This window comes from Neoarius graeffei, chromosome 18 (genome assembly GCF_027579695.1).
Source record: "Neoarius graeffei isolate fNeoGra1 chromosome 18, fNeoGra1.pri, whole genome shotgun sequence".
In the NCBI taxonomy this organism is placed as follows: Eukaryota; Metazoa; Chordata; class Actinopteri; order Siluriformes; family Ariidae; genus Neoarius; species Neoarius graeffei.
Window position 1 is genome coordinate 44,558,412 of NC_083586.1, and position 18,329 is coordinate 44,576,740.

The 18,329-nt window shown below is 42.7% G+C and overlaps 1 protein-coding gene across 1 annotated transcript in view; it reads right to left on the reverse strand.

The window, feature by feature from the left end:
• eif5b (eukaryotic translation initiation factor 5B) overlaps positions 1 to 18,329 on the reverse strand; it is a 79,357-nt gene that overhangs the window by 7,967 nt on the left and 53,061 nt on the right. The window contains exons 14-21 of the mRNA XM_060898876.1: positions 16,318 to 16,459; positions 13,140 to 13,271; positions 12,787 to 12,969; positions 7,168 to 7,329; positions 6,944 to 7,075; positions 5,452 to 5,583; positions 5,111 to 5,187; positions 2,081 to 2,245 (exon numbers count right to left, since the gene is read on the reverse strand). Of these exons, the coding sequence (XP_060754859.1) occupies positions 2,081 to 2,245; positions 5,111 to 5,187; positions 5,452 to 5,583; positions 6,944 to 7,075; positions 7,168 to 7,329; positions 12,787 to 12,969; positions 13,140 to 13,271; positions 16,318 to 16,459 (1,125 nt within the window). The remainder of the gene's footprint in view (positions 1 to 2,080; positions 2,246 to 5,110; positions 5,188 to 5,451; positions 5,584 to 6,943; positions 7,076 to 7,167; positions 7,330 to 12,786; positions 12,970 to 13,139; positions 13,272 to 16,317; positions 16,460 to 18,329) is intronic.

Consider the following 18,329-nt stretch of genomic DNA (forward strand, 5'->3'; position numbering starts at 1 on the left):
GAAATGTCTACGACCGAGACCAGACTAAATATTCACATTTAGTCTGGCTTGCCAGGCTAGGGTCAAGTGACATTCCATACAAAACAGTCACGCGTGCGCAACTCTGTTTTTCCACTGCTTTAAGCATTCTTTTAGCTATGCCGTATACGGTTGTGACCACAACCGTATTCGTGACCGTAGCACGTTCTAATTTTTTAGAATTCCGTCCGTGATTCGGAAAGAGGGAGAGGAAACCCTGGTACAGAGAGGAGACGAGCACAGCTGAACGACATCGGCAGGGCTGATCTACCCGAAGCTAAAACCAAAACAGCTCGTGTTTGCAGTAAATCATTTTATCTCCGATGAGATTCAAAAGCTCTCTCGATAAAGCCTCGGTCACAACCGGCCGTACGTGCTCCTACGGCCGGTCTACGTGCAAGAAACGCACGGAGGGCGCGCGTGTGACGTGCTGATTTTCAAGCCGTAGACTGGCCGCAGAGGTACTTTGTCATGTCAAACAAACTCTACAGGCGCTTACGTTTTTTTTCAGGTTGCAAGACAAACTTACGGCCAACGTGCATCTTTCTCCACGAACAAAAAAAAAAAAAAAAGCAGCGATTTGGGAAACGCCAAAAAAATCGTACGTTCGGTTGTGACCTAGGCTTAATATCATGGAAGAATTTTATTTCGTGTTGCTAGAATTTTGCTATAAAATGAGTGTTCTTTTTTCGTTGTTATAATTTTAACACGTTTATAATTTATATATAATTTTAACATATAATTTTAACATATGCTATAAAATGAGGAAACCCACCAACATCCCAGAGTTGAAGCTGTTCTGTACGGAGGAATGGGCTAAAATTCCTCCAAGCCGGTGTGCAGGAATGATCAACAGTTACCGCAAACGTTTAAGTTGCAGTTATTGCTGCACAAGGGGCTCACACCAGATACTGAAAGCAAAGGTTCACATACTTTTGCCACTCACAGATATGTAATATTGGATCATTTTCCTCAATAAATAAATGACCAAGTATAATATTTTTGTCTCATTTGTTTAACTGGGTTCTCTTTGTCTACTTTTAGGACTTGTGTGAAAATCTGATGATGTTTTAGGTCATATTTATGCAGAAATATAGAAAATTCTAAAGGGTTCACAAACTTTCAAGCACCACTATAATTCAGTTGTTTTTCTTGATGGACTCATTTCTTTTTACTTAGTTGAGCAATACTTGACACATGGATTACTACAGTTGTAGAATCGGGCTATTTACTGTACTTGTATTACTTACTGTTTGATCTCAAATGCACTCAAGCGGCAAGAAATTGCACTAATTAACTTTTGACAAGGCAGCTGTTAATTGAAAAGCATTCCAAGTGACGACCTCATGAAGCTGGTTAAGATAACACCAATAGCGTACAAAACGTCATCAAGGTAAAACGCTGGCTATTTTGAAGAGTTTTGATGTCTTCAGTATTGTTCTACAATGTAGAGTCTCATCTCATTATCTGTAGCCGCTTTATCCTGTTCTACAGGGTCGCAGGCAAGCTGGAGCCTATCCCAGCTGACTATGGGCGAAAGGCGGGGTACACCCTGGACAAGTCGCCAGGTCATCACAGGGCTGACACAGACAACCATTCACACTCACATTCACACCTACGCTCAATTTAGAGTCACCAGTTAACCTAACCTGCATGTCTTTGGACTGTGGGGGAAACCGGAGCACCCGGAGGAAACCCACGCGGACACGGGGAGAACATGCAAACTCCGCACAGAAAGGCCCTCGCCGGCCACGGGGCTCGAACCCGGACCTTCTTGCTGTGAGACGACAGCGCTAACCACTACACCACCGTGCCGCCCCCCCCAAGTAGCATTTATTTAAAAAAAAGAATCCTCTCATCTACAGACCTGTTTAAAGTACTAATCGAGTACATCGTGTTAAGTTCAAAGTACAGTACCAGTTAAAAGTTTGGACACTCATTACTATGAAAGACTAAGTGTCCGTAAACTTTTGACTAATACTGTACGCAATTTGACTCACTGACCAAACAGAGGAAAGTCATTAGTTGGGAGCTACAGAATTAGGACACAAGGACTACATACTTGAACTCCTCCTGCTTCTGTTTCTTGTAGTCTTCCCTGTATTTCGTGAAGGCATCGAAAAGATGGTAAATGATCTCGGCGCTAAAGATCCGCACGCCAAGACTGTCGGCCATCTCCTGAGAATCTCTTTCAACCTTCACATCAAACGCCAGGATCACTGCGTACCTGTAAAGGACGAGAGAAAAGTGCAACAGTTAATGACCTTTAAACGAGGATACCCTTAAACCATATTGTGAAAATATTATTTTGCAATTATTCACCGAAGGCAAGCTGAATACCGGCTAATAATAAACACAGACAGACAAAAGTTGGTTATTATTTACAGAGCTGGAGGTGGATACTTTAAGTATAAATACGCAGGTGATTATTTTAACAAGAGCGCTCTGAGAGCACAATATCCCCTGCTGGCGACTCTGCCATAACTCTGGTAAAATGCGACTGAATTGAATGAAATTGCAATATGCATATTACCAATGTATAACAAAGAATCCTACCAACTTTCGTGAAATTCCTCCAAAAATTTGTGAAAAAAACTTGATTTCAGAAGGGGAGTACCCTTCCTGGGACGGACATCGCCACAACATAACCCCCATTCGCGCCTTTCGGCCAGCGGGGGATAAAAATCGCGAGGGAAGTTGATTTCAGAAAGTAAGCACACCTTGATGAAATTGACAAAGTACAAAATTTGGTAATAATCAAAATCAAGGGCATAACTCTGGGAAAATTTGCCCAAATTAAACAAAATTTCAATTTGCACATAACTGTCATATAACAAAGCCTTTTGCCAAGTTTGGTGAAATTCCTCCACAAATTGTGAGAGGAGTTGATTTCAGAAGAACGTACACCCTCATGAAACTGTCAAAGTTATTTAATCAAGGGTCAAAACTCTGAGAAAATTTTTACAAACAAAATCAAATCGCAATATGCGTATTACCGTCATATAACAAGCAGGGCTTTGAACCGGTTCAAGGAACGAAAACGAAAACCAGGAACTTTTTCTATTTCACATGGAACAGAAACGAAACCAGAAACTTTATTATTTTGTATGTTCCGGAACAGAAACGCTTATTAAAAATAATGGTAACCGGTTAATACCGGTTTTTATTTTGTTCCCCAAAGTTTTCATAGCCTACAAATAAAAAAAAAAGTCATTCTTCTCCTGCGCAAGTTTCTATGACCCGCTGGGGTTCACTTCCTGTGTGACGTTCGCTGACTGAATGGAGAGAGCGGGAGGGTGGACTACTATCACGTCTCCACATCTTAAATAAGAGGTAAATATTGCAGTCTATCGTTATTCAAAAACGTCAATTTCAAACAAGATATCAATATTTGTCCACGTTAATGAGAGGCTCGCGAACATTAAATGACGTTAACCTCTGTTAGCCTATCAATGCATAGGGCCTGACTAGCCTTTGGTAACACACTAAACGAATTCTCTTTCATTTTTGGCACTTTTTCTGTTTGTGTAGATGGGAAGACATACTGAGAATCCAAATCGCCAACACTTGAAATAATAATTGTTTTGAATTATTTCTTGTCTTATTTAATGAAGGTTGTAATAGAATTAGCCTACATTTGGCTTAAGCTGGATGAGACAGAGACATCATTTTATAGCCATTTGTTAAACAGCTGACAGGGAACATAATTAACTGTTCCGGGAACGAAATTTTTTTGTTCTAACCGGTTCGGGAACGTCTATTTAATGGTGGAACCCAAAACCGGAAACGTTAAAATTCCGTTTCTGTTCGGAACGAACCAATAGGAAAAAAATTCTGGTTCAAAGCCCTAATAACAAGGCCTTTTGCCAAGCTTTGAGAAATTCGTCCAAAAATTGTGAGAGGAGTTGATGTCAGAAGGCGAAAACACCTTCATGAAATTGTGAAAGTACAAGGTTGTTAATCAAGGGCCATAACTCTGGTAAAATGCGACCGAATTGAACAAAATAATATGCGTACTAAAAAGTCATAAGGCCTTTTGCCAAGTTTCGTGAAATTCGTCCAAAAACTGTGAGAGGAGTTGATTTCAGAAAGAAAAACCACTCACGAAATTGGCAAAGTATAATTTTGTTAACCAAGGGCTGTAACTCTGGTAAAATGCAACCGAATTTAATGAAATTACAATGTGTGTATTACCGACATAGAACAAAGAATCCTGCCAAGTTTCATGAAATTTCTCCAAAAACAGAGAGGAGTTGATTTCAGAAGGCGAGCACCCTTCCCGGGACGGACAGACGGAAATCGCCACAACATAATCCCCATCCGGGCCTTTCTGCCAGCGGGGGATAACTTTTTTTTTTTTAATTAAAAAAAAAAATCATATTAAAAAGATCATTTTTCAAACTTGAAAAGCGGCATGCAAATGTAATAAAAAGCGCACACAGACTTGTATCACTTATCTATGCCAACTCTCATAAAATACTTGATCCATTTCAAAAGAAAATCAATTCCACCTTACCTTTGAATAGTTTTCGACCAAACCTCACAGCATCTTTAATGCTTTTAGGAACGGCATTTTTTCATTATTTCTAACCCTTCCTCACACTGACGAAGTGATTGGCCGCCATTTTGCCGAATCGCTCGAGGCGATTATCGAGAAATAACCTGAATCTCTTGACCAGTCAGCATGCGCGATTTCCTATAAAAATCACCTCCGTATTTATAATAAACATTTATTATTTGGCTCATTTGAATACTCAATTCTGACTGGTCCATTACAGCATTTGGTGGTCTGTTATTTCTTTATAACGAACCACTCCTCTGGACCACATCATTAGCGGAAGTAATAAAATCTTTAAAACCAACATTGTGTCAAGTTATTGATTTCTTTAGTAAGCAGCCATGTAATAAAGTAGCATAATGTACAGCCAGCTGGTCATTATTGAGGGTGTGTCAAGACATCTCTGCTCTGCGTCAGGGTCCTGCATCACCCTGCCGGGGTTTAGCTCACGATAACAAACCGCTCCCTCTTACTCAGAATCCATTATTGATATGCTCTGAAAAGAACAGCGATGTATAATAAATAAATACATACTGTGGGTCGTGCTCCAGCATCGTAGATGCCTTCATTACGTCTTTCTTGTGAACAGGACCGATATTAATGCCAGCATACTGAAATAAACAACAACACAAATCTAAAAATCAATGGATGAGCTTTTGGTTAATCTATACAACATACTAGGAACATTACAAAGCCTCAGAGGCATCAGCAAATATAGTGCAAAACAAAAAGAACTGCAAGTACTCATTTCAAGCCATATGAGGAACCACATGTACGCAAGAGTGGAGCACAAAAACCACTACTTTCCAAATTATAAACAAACACACGAAGACAGGTTGAGGTTAGACAGTTTCAGGACGGATCTTTCGACTTACAGGCACTTTGGATGTGCGCAAAAATTCCAGCAGAGCTTCTAGTGAGCCCAGTGTCGATGCCTGTACATACACACCCTTCTCCTCCAGCTTTATCGCATTCAGCGTCTGTTTCAGCTCCCTGATCAGGTCGTCCTACACAGAAACACATACTATGAAAGATGATTTATCAGCGCTGTCAAAAAAAAAAAAAAAAAAAAAAGGTCGTCTCTCAGTATAAATATTTTTTGTCTAGGAAAAGGTGAGACGCGCCGTCTGTGGCACCGTCTCACTAAGACAAATACATTTTTTCTGAATAATCCTTGACAGCTGTCAGCAAAGTGGTTTCATTGTGCTGGAATTTTCTAGCTCGTCTCTTTGTTCTGCGTAAAACAGATTCAAGTAAAGCGTTAGCCATGCGTTAGCAGCTCATGCTTATAGTTAGAGGGTTCCCCCCCACTCGCCTGTTAAAATTTCCTTAACACAGTGTACCGTTTGTTTAGGGGTCAGTATGAACATTCTTCTGACTGGATTTAGATGTATACCAAGTTTGCATGACCAAAAATAGATGAGAGAGAGAGAGAGAGAGAGAAAAAAAAAAAAAACACGACACTACGGTGATCAAAGAATCACTAATGCCGCTTTTCCACTACCAACGCGGCTGAGTTGGGCTGAGCCGTGCCGTGCTGAGTCGAGCTGTTGGAGTTGCATTTCGACTACAACCGCGCTGAACCGTGCTGGCTGGAAGTGGGTGGACACATTGGGTGGAGTTAGCGAAAGTGGGTGGACGTCACGTGATGTCGTTAAGCGGCGCAAACACTGACATCAGTGATCTTTTAAGCGGTAGTCTCACAACCCGAATAGTAAACAATAAACATGGAGGACATGGAGTCGTTAGTGTTGCTGGTCTTGGTGCTGTGGCTTGTTGTCACCGACAACGCCAACAGATACTGGCAAGAGCGTATAGATGAGGCGAGGCGCATAAGGCTTCAGAAATTCTCGTAATTCGTAATTATTTTTCTTCCGGGTTTACGGTGTTGACAGATCCCAGCGTGCTCGCGGGGCGTGTGTGGGCGTGTGAGGACACTCCTCCTCACCAATCAGTGCACAGGCGAGTGTCTGCTCACGCCCCCAGCTTCATTCAGCTCGGTTTGGCTCGCTTCAGCCCCACTCCAAAACCGTGCGAGTTTTGGGTGCTAAGCAGGGCTGAAGCGAGCCGAGTCGTGCTGCTCTGAGACAGTCGAAACGCGAGCCGTGTCGGGCTGAAGTGAGCTGAAAAAGGGTAGTGGAAAAGGGCCATAAGAACAGGATTATGATTAACAAGTATGAAATATTTACTGTGGTATAGAATAACGTTTTGGCAAAAGTTGCTGTTTAACCATTTAATGCCTTGACAAAGCACAACAAGGTTCTCAAAACAACAAGAGCAACATGTTGAATTAAAAAAAAAAAAAGGGGGGCGGGGGGAGAGAGAGAGAGAGAGAGAGAGAGAGAGAGAGAGAGAGAGAGAGAGCACCTTTAGTACAGGAATCTCGTCCTCTTTATGAGCCACGAGCAGTGGCAGGCCTGCCAGAGTCTTTTCCAGATCCTTCCCCAGGATCTTCACTCCCTGAGACGTATTCACCTCCTTGTGCTTCTCATATGGATTCTGAATAAAGAGATTTAACAGGAAGCTGTGAGATATCCATCAGAACGTACAGCATTGTACAGGCTAATAGCTGTGGAAGGCCAGAGCCAGACCTTGACACGAAGCTCCTTGAGAGGCGGTGGCAATAGCAGTCCTCTGATCTGAGTGACGATAGGTCCCTCCACACCCGGCACGATGATTGTCTCGCCTTCGCGCAAGCGCCCGTTGATCAGTATCACGTCTATCGTTGTGCCCATACCAGGCAGAGCTTTTACCTGGCCAAGAAACACATTGTTTTAATTCTGCTGCTGGTTACAAAAAAATTACAGTGGTGCTTGAAAGTTTGTGAACCCTTTAGAATTTTCTCCATTTCTGCATAAATATGACCTAAAGCATCATCAGATTTTCACACAAGTCCTAAAAGTAGATAAAGAGAACCCAGTTAAACAAATGAGACAAAAAATATTATACGTGGTCATTTATTTATTGAGGAAAATGATCCAATATTACATATCTGTGAGTGGCAAAAGTATGTGAACCTTTGCTTTCAGTATCTGGTGTGACCCCCTTGTGCAGCAATAACTGCAACTAAACATTTGCAGTAACTGTTGATCCGTCCTACACACTGGCTTGGAGGAATTTTAGCCCATTCCTCCGTACAGAACGGCTTCAACTCTGGGATGTTGGTGGGTTTCCTCACATGAACTGCTCGCTTCAGGTCCTTCCACAACATTTGGATTGGATTAAGGTCAGGACTTTGACTTGGCCATTCCAAAACATTAACTTTATTCTTCTTTAACCATTCTTTGGTAGAACAACTTGTGTGCTTAGGGTCGTTGTCTTGCTGCATGATCCACCTTCTCTTGAGATTCAGTTCATGGACAGATGTCCTGACATTTTCCTTAAGAATTCGCTGGTATAATTCAGAATTCATTGTTCCATCAATGATGGCAAGCCGTCCTGGCCCAGATGCAGCAAAACAGGCCCAAACCATGATACTACCACCACCATGTTTCACAGATGGGATAAGGTTCTTATGCTGGAATGCAGTGTTTTCCTTTCTCCAAACATAACGCTTCTCATTTAAACCAAAAAGTTCCATTTTGGTCTCATCCGTCCACAAAACATTTTTACAATAGCCTTCTGGCTTGTCCAGGTGATCTTTAGCAAACTGCAGATCTCATCTCATCTCATCATCTCTAGCCACTTTATCCTTCTACAGGGTCGCAGGCAAGCTGGAGCCTATCCCAGCTGACTACGGGCGAAAGGCGGGGTACACCCTGGACAAGTCGCCAGGTCATCACAGGGCTGACACACAGACAACCATTCACACTCACATTCACACCTACGGTCAATTTAGAGTCACCAGTTAACCTAACCTGCATGTCTTTGGACTGTGGGGGAAACCGGAGCACCCGGAGGAAACCCACGCGGACACAGGGAGAACATGCAAACTCCGCAAAGAAAGGCCCTCGCCGGCCCCGGGGCTCGAACCCAGGACCTTCTTGCTGTGAGGCGACAGCGCTAACCACTACACCACCGTGCCGTCCAAACTGCAGATGACCAGCAATATTCTTTTTGGTGAGCAGTGGCTTTATCCTTGCAACCCTGCCATGCACACCATTATTGTTCAGTGTTCTCCTCATGGTGGGTTCATGAACATTAGTCAATGTGAGAGAGGCCTTCAGTTGCTTAGAAGTTACCCTGGGGTCCTTTGTGATGTCGCCAACTATTCCACGCCTTGCTCTTGGAGTGATCTTTGTTGCTCGACCACTCCTGGGGAGGGTAACAATGGTCTTGAATTTCTTCCATTTGTACACAATCTGTCTGACTGTGGATTGGTGGAGTCCAAACTCTTGAGAGATGGTTTTGTAACCTTTTCCAGCCTGATGAGCATCAACAACGCTTTTTCTGAGGTCCTCAGAAATCTCCTTTGTTCGTGCCATGATCATCATCATCTTTGCCAACACCTTATTATTCCCCTGGCTGGGGGTCGGTGGCCATGATTCCCCTCCTCCATTTCTGCCCGTCCTCGGCGTCCTGTTCGTTCAACCCTAGTTCTTCCAGTCTCTCACTCAGTCCATCTTTCCATCTCTTCAACTGGCACCCTCTGCTCCTCTTTCCCCTCACTGGCTCTTCCCATGCCTGTTTCACCACCACCACCTTCTTTTTCCTTAAAATATGACCATACCAGCGGAGCTTATTTTGTTCTATTACTGTTACTACACTTGCCATCACTGTTGTTGTTGTTCTTCTCACTTCCTCGTTTCTTAGCCGGTCACGCAGTGTCACTCCCAGCATCTTTCAGAGCATGCTCATCTCCGTTGTTAGTAGTTTTCTTTGATCCTTCTTCTTTAAGCCCCAGCATTCTGACCCATAAGTCAACACTGGCCTGACTACGGTTGTATAGACCTTTGCTTTCAGTCTCATTGGCATCCTTTTGTCAGTTATAATTGGTTTAACCTCCTTCAATTTCATCCAGCTGGCACTCACCCTTGCTTGTACCTCCTTTTCACACCCTCCTCTATCAGCGACTAGCAATCCCAGGTATTTGAAACAATTTATCTGCTTCAATTCCTCTCCATGTCTGTCTCTGATGGTAACATTCTCATCTCCTTTCTTACTGCACACCAACACCTCGGTCTTTTTAGCGTTCACCTTCAACCCGTATCTTTCCAGACTCTCCTGCCATCTCACAAGTCTGTCCTGCAGTTGACCTGTGCTGTCTGCCATAATAGCCAGATCGTCTGCAAAAAGCAGCTCCCACAGATTTTCAGCTCTTAGATGCTCGGACAGTACATCAATGACGATCGCGAACAAAAGGAGACTTAATGCCGAGCCTCGGTGTAGTCCTACCCTGATCACGAACTCGGACATCCCCTCTGCTGTTCTCACCGCTGTCTTTGACTCCTTGTTCGTGCCATGATACACTTCCACAAACATGTGAAGATCAGACTTTGATAGATCCCTGTTCTTTAAATAAAACAGGGTGCCCACTAACACCTGATTGTCATCCCATTGATTGAAAACACCTGACTCTAATTTCACCTTCAAATTAACTGCTAATCCTAGAGGTTCACATACACTTGTGTTCAAAATAATAGCAGTCCAACAAGACTAACCAGATCAGTCACTGTTTTTGGTGGAAATTATATTACTACATGGCAAATAATTTACCAGCAGGTGTAGTAGAGTCATAGAAAACCAACAGACCCAACATTCATGATATGCATGCTCCTGAGTCTGTGTAATCGAATAATTAAGTGAAAGGGACGTGTTCAAAATAATAGCAGTGTGGAGTTTAATTAGTGAGATCATTCATTCTGTGAAAAAACAGATGTCAGTCAGACGGCCCTAATTTAAGGATGAAGCCAGCACATGTTGTACATCCATTTCTCTCTGAAAACATGAGAAACATGGGTCGTTCCAGACATTGTTCAGAAGAACAGCGTGCTTTGATTAAAACGTTGATTGGAGAGGTAAAACGTATCCTGTAAAGAAGTGCAGAAAATGATGGGCTGCTCAGCTAAAATGATCTCCAGTGCTTTAAAATGGACAGCAAAACCAGAGAGACGTGGAAGAAAACAGAAGACTACCATTCGAATGGATCGAAGAATAGCCAGAATGGCAAAGACTCAGCCAATGATCAGCTCCAGGGTGATCAAAGACGGTCTGAAGTTACCTGTGAGTACTGTGACAATTAGAAGATGCCTGTGTGAAGCTAATCTATCAGCAAGAAGCTCCCGCAAAGTTCCACTGTTAAAAAAAAGACGTGCCGAAGAGGATACAATTTGCCAAAGAACACATCGACTGGCCTAAAGAGAAAAACATTTTGTGGACTGATGAAAGTAAAATTGTTCTTTTTGGGTCCTAGGGCCGCAGACAGTTTTTCAGACGACCCCCAAACACTGAATTCAAGCCACAGTACACTCTGAAGACAGTGAAGCATGGTGGTGCAAGCATCATGATATGGGAATGTTTCTCTTACTATGATGTTGGGCCCATTTATCGCATACCAGGGATCATGGATCGGTTTGCATATATCTAAATACTTGAGGAGGTCATGTTGCCTTATGCTGAAGAGGAAATGCCCTTGAAATGGGTGTTTCAACAAGACAACGACCCCAAACACACCAGTAAGCGAGCAGCATCAGGGTTCAAGACCAACAAAATGAAAGTTATGGAGTGGCCAGCCCAATCCCCGGACCTTAATCCGATAGAAAACTTGTGGGGTGACATCAAAAATGCTGTTTCTGAGGCAAAACCAAGAAATGCAGAGGAATTGTGGAATGTTGTCAAATCATCCTGGGCTGGAATACCTGTTCACAGGTGCCAGAAGTTCTCAGAAACCGTGGTTATACAACTAAATATTAGTTTAGTGAGTCACAGGAATACTAAATCCTTAAAGGAACAGTCCACCTTATTTCCATCATGAAATATGCTCTTATCTGAATTGAGACGAGCTGCTCCGTACCTATCCGAGCTTTGCGCGACCTCCCAGTCAGTCAGACTCAGTCAGACGCGCTGTCACTCCTGTTAGCAATGTAGCTAGGCTCAGCATGGCCAATGGTATTTTTTGGGGCTGTAGTTAGATGCGACCAAACTCTTCCGCGTTTTTCCTGTTTACATAGGTTTATATGACCAGTGATATGAAACAAGTTCAGTTACACAAATTGAAACGTAGCGATTTTCTATGCTATGGAAAGTGCGCACTATAATGACAGGCGTACTAACACCTTCTGCGCGCTTCGGCAGCGCATTGATACGGAGCTCAGATATCAATGCGCTGCCGAAGCGCGCAGAAGGTGTTAGTACGCCTGTCATTATAGTGCGCACTTTCCATAGCATAGAAAATCGCTACGTTTCAATTTGTGTAACTGAACTTGTTTCATATCACTGGTCATATAAACCTATGTAAACAGGAAAAACGCGGAAGAGTTTGGTCGCATCTAACTACAGCCCCAAAAAATACCGTTGGCCATGCTGAGCCTAGCTACATTGCTAACAGGAGTGACAGCGCATCTGACTGCCTGGGAGGTCGCGCAAAGCTCGGAGAGGTACGGAGCAGCTCGTCTCAATTCAGGCAAGAGCACATTTCATTATGGAAGTATGGTGGACTGTTCCTTTAAGATTTTTTCAGTTTATACAGTAAATATTTGGAGTTTGTAATGAAAAATGCAGACACTGCTATTTTTTTGAACAGCCCAATGTTCATTTTTCTTCGTTTTCTGTAAAGTAATTAAAATATTCATACATTTTTCTTCATGTTTTGATGTAGAATATAATGTGCATTGTTCCCAATGCATGGAAATAAAAACTATTATAAGGATTTTGAGCTTTACTCACGTTTTTAAACACACTTATTTTGAACACAACTGTACTTTTTCCACTCACAGATGTGCAATATTGGATCATTTTCCTCAATAAATAAATGACCAAGTATAATATTTTTGTCTCATTTGTTTAACTGGGTTCTCTTTATCTGCTTTTAGGACTTGTGAGAAAATCTGATGTTTTAGGTCATATTTATGCAGAAAGAGAGAAAATTCTTTAAAAAAGTTCAAGATTTCAAGCACCACTATAAAACAGTTACCTACTTCTTGAATATTAACCTGTATGACTAGATCATTCATTATATTGTGGTTCAACTGGTACCCAATTAAATCATGACTCGTCTATTATAAAATTTACATGGTCACTGACTTTTTGACGGGATGAAATGCCAACCTCACCTCCATGACCTGTGCTCGGAGCTCGTCGCAGTGAGCCAGTCTGCGTGCCAGCATGGTCTGGGTGAGTTCTACCAGCAGGGCGATGAGATTGCCCATGCCATCGCCCGAATGCGCAGAGGTGGGCACCAGAGACACGAAAGTGCGTACGTCCTTATTCTCATAGAACAGAGCTGCATTCAAACCCTGTGCACAAACACAAGGTCATTTATAACTTGACATTGTGTATTGACACGCGTCCTGCTCTATTACGATGTGGAGGCTCAACTAGAGTGTAACATACTGTATTAGTAAAATACCGTGCTGAAGGTGAAGAAAGATGAATCTGCCAGCTATGACAGGAAGTACACACAAACCTGCTGGGCGAACTCTAGCATGACGGCTTTGGCTCGCTCATCAAACTCATCCTTAGTGTTCTTCTTCTGCTTCTTCAGCGTAACCACCACATCCGTGTCCGGACTCTTCTTCCAGTCATACAGACGGTCAATCTGAGGAAGCGAGAGAGAAAGAATCACCACCGAGACTTAACGAGGCTTGCGGGATCAGCCTCCCGGTACGTTAATCGGTGTAACATGGAGAAATTAAGTACTATTCATATAAATTATGGAGGAGATGATGATCTTCACAACGCATGCATGGTCAGCAGACTACAAATTCCATACGTACTACTGTATATACACATTTTACTACTGACTGACAGACTTGTGTTTTCAATTCTTTTAGGGCTTTTGGACTCAACTTGCGATCGTTAATATGTCACACGACTAGCTCGTCTGTTTGCGGTGTCTGTGCTTCCTTCATAAACATCATCCATATTTTACTGCTCTCCAATAAACTGCAATACTCGGCTTCATTTTCATGAAAAAGTGGGAAGCACTTCTTGCTGAAGTTTTCATACTGATGGAAAAAGCACAAAACAAAACCTTTCTGGACAGGACAGAACTGCACCTTTACCAACATGTCCACTGGGATCAGACATACAGTATATGATCTGGGGTTATTTTACACAAGGTATAATCCCTATTATTTTTTTCGCAGTCCAAATCCTGCGCTCCGATTGGCTGGCGAGCAGGTCCGAATCCTACGATACGGACCCCCAGTTATGGACCCCGGTTACAGACCTCTGGCAACTCGCTCGTTCACAACAACATAGTAGCATTCTTTATCAACATTTATCCTTTTTTTAAATAAGATTTATTTATAAGATTATCAAAAATCTTGTAAATTTTGTCAGCATTTCTCAGGAGAATAGCATTAATTTTACAGCATGGATAGCGATAACGACAGTGCTCACAGCGAAAGCGAGTTTTACTACCCTGAGGAAGAAGAAATAAAACATTTCAGGAGAAAGCTAAAAACCTGTAATTTGCTAACATCGAGCAAAAACATGGCTGAATCCTGAAAGACTCAATTTTGTATAAATAGGGGACTACATAGGCGGCAAAATGTAGTTTTTTTCCCCTGCCATGGAAGTGCACTTGTATACCGAGGAGGAAGCCATTTGCATTACAGCCGTGAATGAGGATTCAAAATGGCGGCTTGCCTCGGTTTTCCCTTTCGGGCGCTCTCGTTTTCTGTTAGAATTTGGTAAAGAAAAAAATAAATATATTATTTACCAGCTTAAGGTCGGTCTGTATGGTGAAATACCGTGACCTCGGTCTTGAATACTGACCTCGGCACAGAGGGCCTCGCTCAGTACTTTCAAGACCTCGGTCACAGTATTTCACGATACGGACCTCCCAGCTGGTAAATAACATTTATTATACCCACATTCACTGGATATGAGCAATCGCACACTCTGATTGGCTACTCTACTACTAGGCTATCGGCTCATATACCGTGTGGAGAGAAAAACAAAATGGTGGCACGTGTTGCCGAACAAACCGAGGACGAAATAAAAACTACTCGAAAACAACCCCCCCCCCCAAAAAAAGCAAAAAAATATGGAATAAAAGTATTTGATGCAAGAACGTCTTGTGTTTCAAAAAATTACTACTCTATTTTTCACAACTTGCTTGTCATTTCGCCGGTTTGTTTACATTCTAAGTGGAAATGATAGTCGGAGGTGTTGTATAAAATTAATTTATCGAATCTGAAGAAAAAAAGAAAGCCATGCCTTTCAAAATCCATAGAATAAAACAGTACCAAGTGCCTCGTCGGCTTTCGGCTCACGTACGACTTGATTTCATGGAATAACTGAAATACACTCCGGTAATAATTGTATTACTCATGTAAAACTAGTAGGGCTGGGACGATTATCCGACGTAATCGACATTGTCGATTACAAAAATGATTCGATGTGGAATTTTAGGTGTCGACACGTTGTGTAAAACCACAGGGTAAACGTTCATAGAACATAAAAACAGTCCTATTTGAAAGTTCCGGTTTTATCGATCGTCTTTGGTTTAACCGGACACAAACGCGGAGCAAGGGCTGGGACGACGCGTTGACGTAATTGATTACGTGAATAATTTGCGTCTGTGTAATCTACTTGAGCAACATGGCTGTGTTTACCAGCAGTACAACGGAGCGTGTGGAGCAACATGTGGCGAAAAAGGCTCGCACACGGTCCTCCAAAGTTTAGGAATACTTTAATCTTGATCCCAACAGTGGCGTCGTCTGCAGACTCTGCAGTTAGTTGGGGGTCGCGCCTGGAGGACGCTTTGGACTTTTGTAGTGGTGCTTTTGTGGCTTGGGACTGCAGTTGATTTGCTGACTTTGGGACTACGGTTGTCGTGAATGGTTTTGCGCTCGGGTTTCCGTCGGTGGGGGGTTTATAGCATCAACGAAGCTGACTATGTTAGGACCGTTAATGTTATAGTCATGTTGTCTGTCGTTGCCCAAATGAGGATGGGTTCCCTTTTGAGTCTGGTTCCTCTTGAGGTTTCTTCCTCATGTCGTCTGAGGGAGTTTTTCCTTGCCACCGTCGCCACAGGCTTGCTCATTGGGGATAGATTAGGGATAAAATTAGCTCATGTTTTAAGTCATTCAAATTCTGTAAAGCTGCTTTGCGACAATGTTTATTGTTAAAAGCGCTATACAAATAAACTTGACTTGACTCTGCAAAGTGCATCTGGCATATCACTCTAGCACGACAGTCATGCACGAGCACATGAAGAGGAAACACCCTGGTGCAGTGAGTCAAGATGGCAGCAAAGCTCTGTCAGTTCTGTAATTAAGTAAGGTCTTGCTTTTTGAGTTTGGAAAGTGTTTTGTAAAAGAATAATGCTCAGTGTGGTGTTTAAGAAATGTTTTAATAAATATTGAAATGTTAAAATTTCAGAGGGTTTTTTTTTGTGCGCGTGTTGGACGGGGCAAACTAACTAACTGGAAAATAATTGAAGTAAAATTATTATTAGGTTAATCAAAATATTAGTCGTTCGGTTAGTCGAATAATCAAAAAAATTAATTGCTAGATTAATCGTTTAAAGAATAATCGTTTGGGACAGCCCTAAAAACTAGTCTGATCCGAATCGAACTTTAGGCAAAGGCTGGTCAGTGATCATCTGATCTGAGCTCACCAGAGAGACCCACCTTGTTAAGAGCCACAATAAAGGGACACTTCTTTTCCTTCAGCAGGTTGATGGACTCGAGGGTTTGCGGTTCCAGTCCGTGCATTATGTCCACCACCAGGATTGCGATGTCGCACAGGGAACTGCCTCTATTTCTCAGATTACTGCAGAGATGGACAGAGGACAATGAGGAAAAGGGAAACGGGATGAAGGAAAGGAAGGACATAAGAAGAGACAGGAAGACAAAGCAGATAGAAAGGAGGGCAGATCAGAGGCACACTAACCTCGTAAATAAATTAATCGGACCGAACGGTAATCCATACTAGAGCCCTGCGCTCCCGCGGGAGTCCCGCAGGACCCGGCGCAAAGCAGTGCGGCGCGGGACAAATTTTGAAAGCTCATTGCGGGCACGAGCGGGAGTGCACAATGTGGGCGCGGGCAGGGATAAGCTGCAGTCCCGCTAACTAAAAACGTGTTTAAAATAAAATTTATAAATTATTAATTTATGTCCATCATATATAATTTGTGCTGGATATTTTATTTGGCATTAATAAAAACATTTTAAGATACCTAAATTTGCAGAGAGAGTCAGATTGCCATTGATCACCCTAACGGGCAATCCTTTGATCACTCTAATGACTCGCCGTTCACACCCAGCCTCCAGTGACCCACACTAACATGATGCCTCAGGTGGGGTTTACATTAGACCGTATCAGCGGATCATCAGATTAACGTTTTTAAAAACGATTCGCGTGCACACAGCAACGCCAATACATGGATACGCTAATCACATGACTAATTCGGCACGCAAGTTGAAACGTGTCAGTGCGGCTCATCGCTTCCTCCTCAGCGGCTGCGCTCCAAATCACTCCACCCTGAACAGCGAGTGCCCTCTGGAGGGTGCGCACTCCGGCCCTGCGCAGCTTGCAGAGCGCGCGAGTGTAGTGCATGAGCAGTGATTCGGGACTGAGCCGCTGTGCGCAAGTCACTTACCACTTGCAAGTGGAAGGATGGCAAGCCTAAAGACGATCATAACTACACAATGGGCAGTATTTGCATCAGTATTTGCAGTATTTTCATACTTTTATACTCTTTAATGAAAGGTGATACAAGGCAGAAGTCCGCGCCGTTTTTCAGCAGTCGCGTCACATGACCAACGCCAGCGAATCAGGAAGGTGGATGTCACAGTGACGTTGTCCAATGACGACGCCAGCTAGAGCTCAGCACAGCGTATCCGCGTATTCTCAATGTTTACACAGCACCGGACCAGACACGATCTGGATTGAATACGTGGACCCTGGTGGATTCCCGTTTCCAGGCGTTTTAATGTAAACGGACAGTGCATCCGCCAAGAAAACGAGACAGATACGGTCTAATGTAAACTTGGCCTCAATGACACCTTAGATGAGCTGGTGATCAGAATTCTGATTCTGATCCAGGAGAGGATAAATATCTCTCGTACGTTTCCGATTCCTTTCCTCTTCCGTGTTTGAGATCTCCGATCATGGCACAAGAGCAGAGCTCCTCTACTGAAGCTCACAGTGCTTCAAAAGTAAGTGCTGCTTACTTTTGCTTACTTATTTGAACAATAAATATACCAAATTTCCACTTGGAATTACGTGCTCGCCTGTCTTTTTTTATTGTTGTTTATTATTATTATTATTAGAGACACTGATGAAGGCAACAGCCGAAACGTTTGTCTCCTTCTGCTGCTAAAAACAACTGAAAAGAAATGTAACTAAAAGAATAAGTTCAAGAGTGCGATCCGTCTCTCCTTTCACACTAATTATTCATAGGAGACGCACCACGGGAGAGCGCATACTTAAATGATTAGCCTACTTAAATAATTATTATTATTAGGTCTACATGTTGCCATTTCAACATTCCGAACTCAGAAACAAGGTAAATAATAACAAACATGAACGTGAGCTGTAGATATTTATGCTCAAATACACTCAAAGTAGGGGGCGGGGCACCATCACACTGTGTCAAGACAAGAACTTTCCTGAGAAATAACACGAACGTCTGCATCAT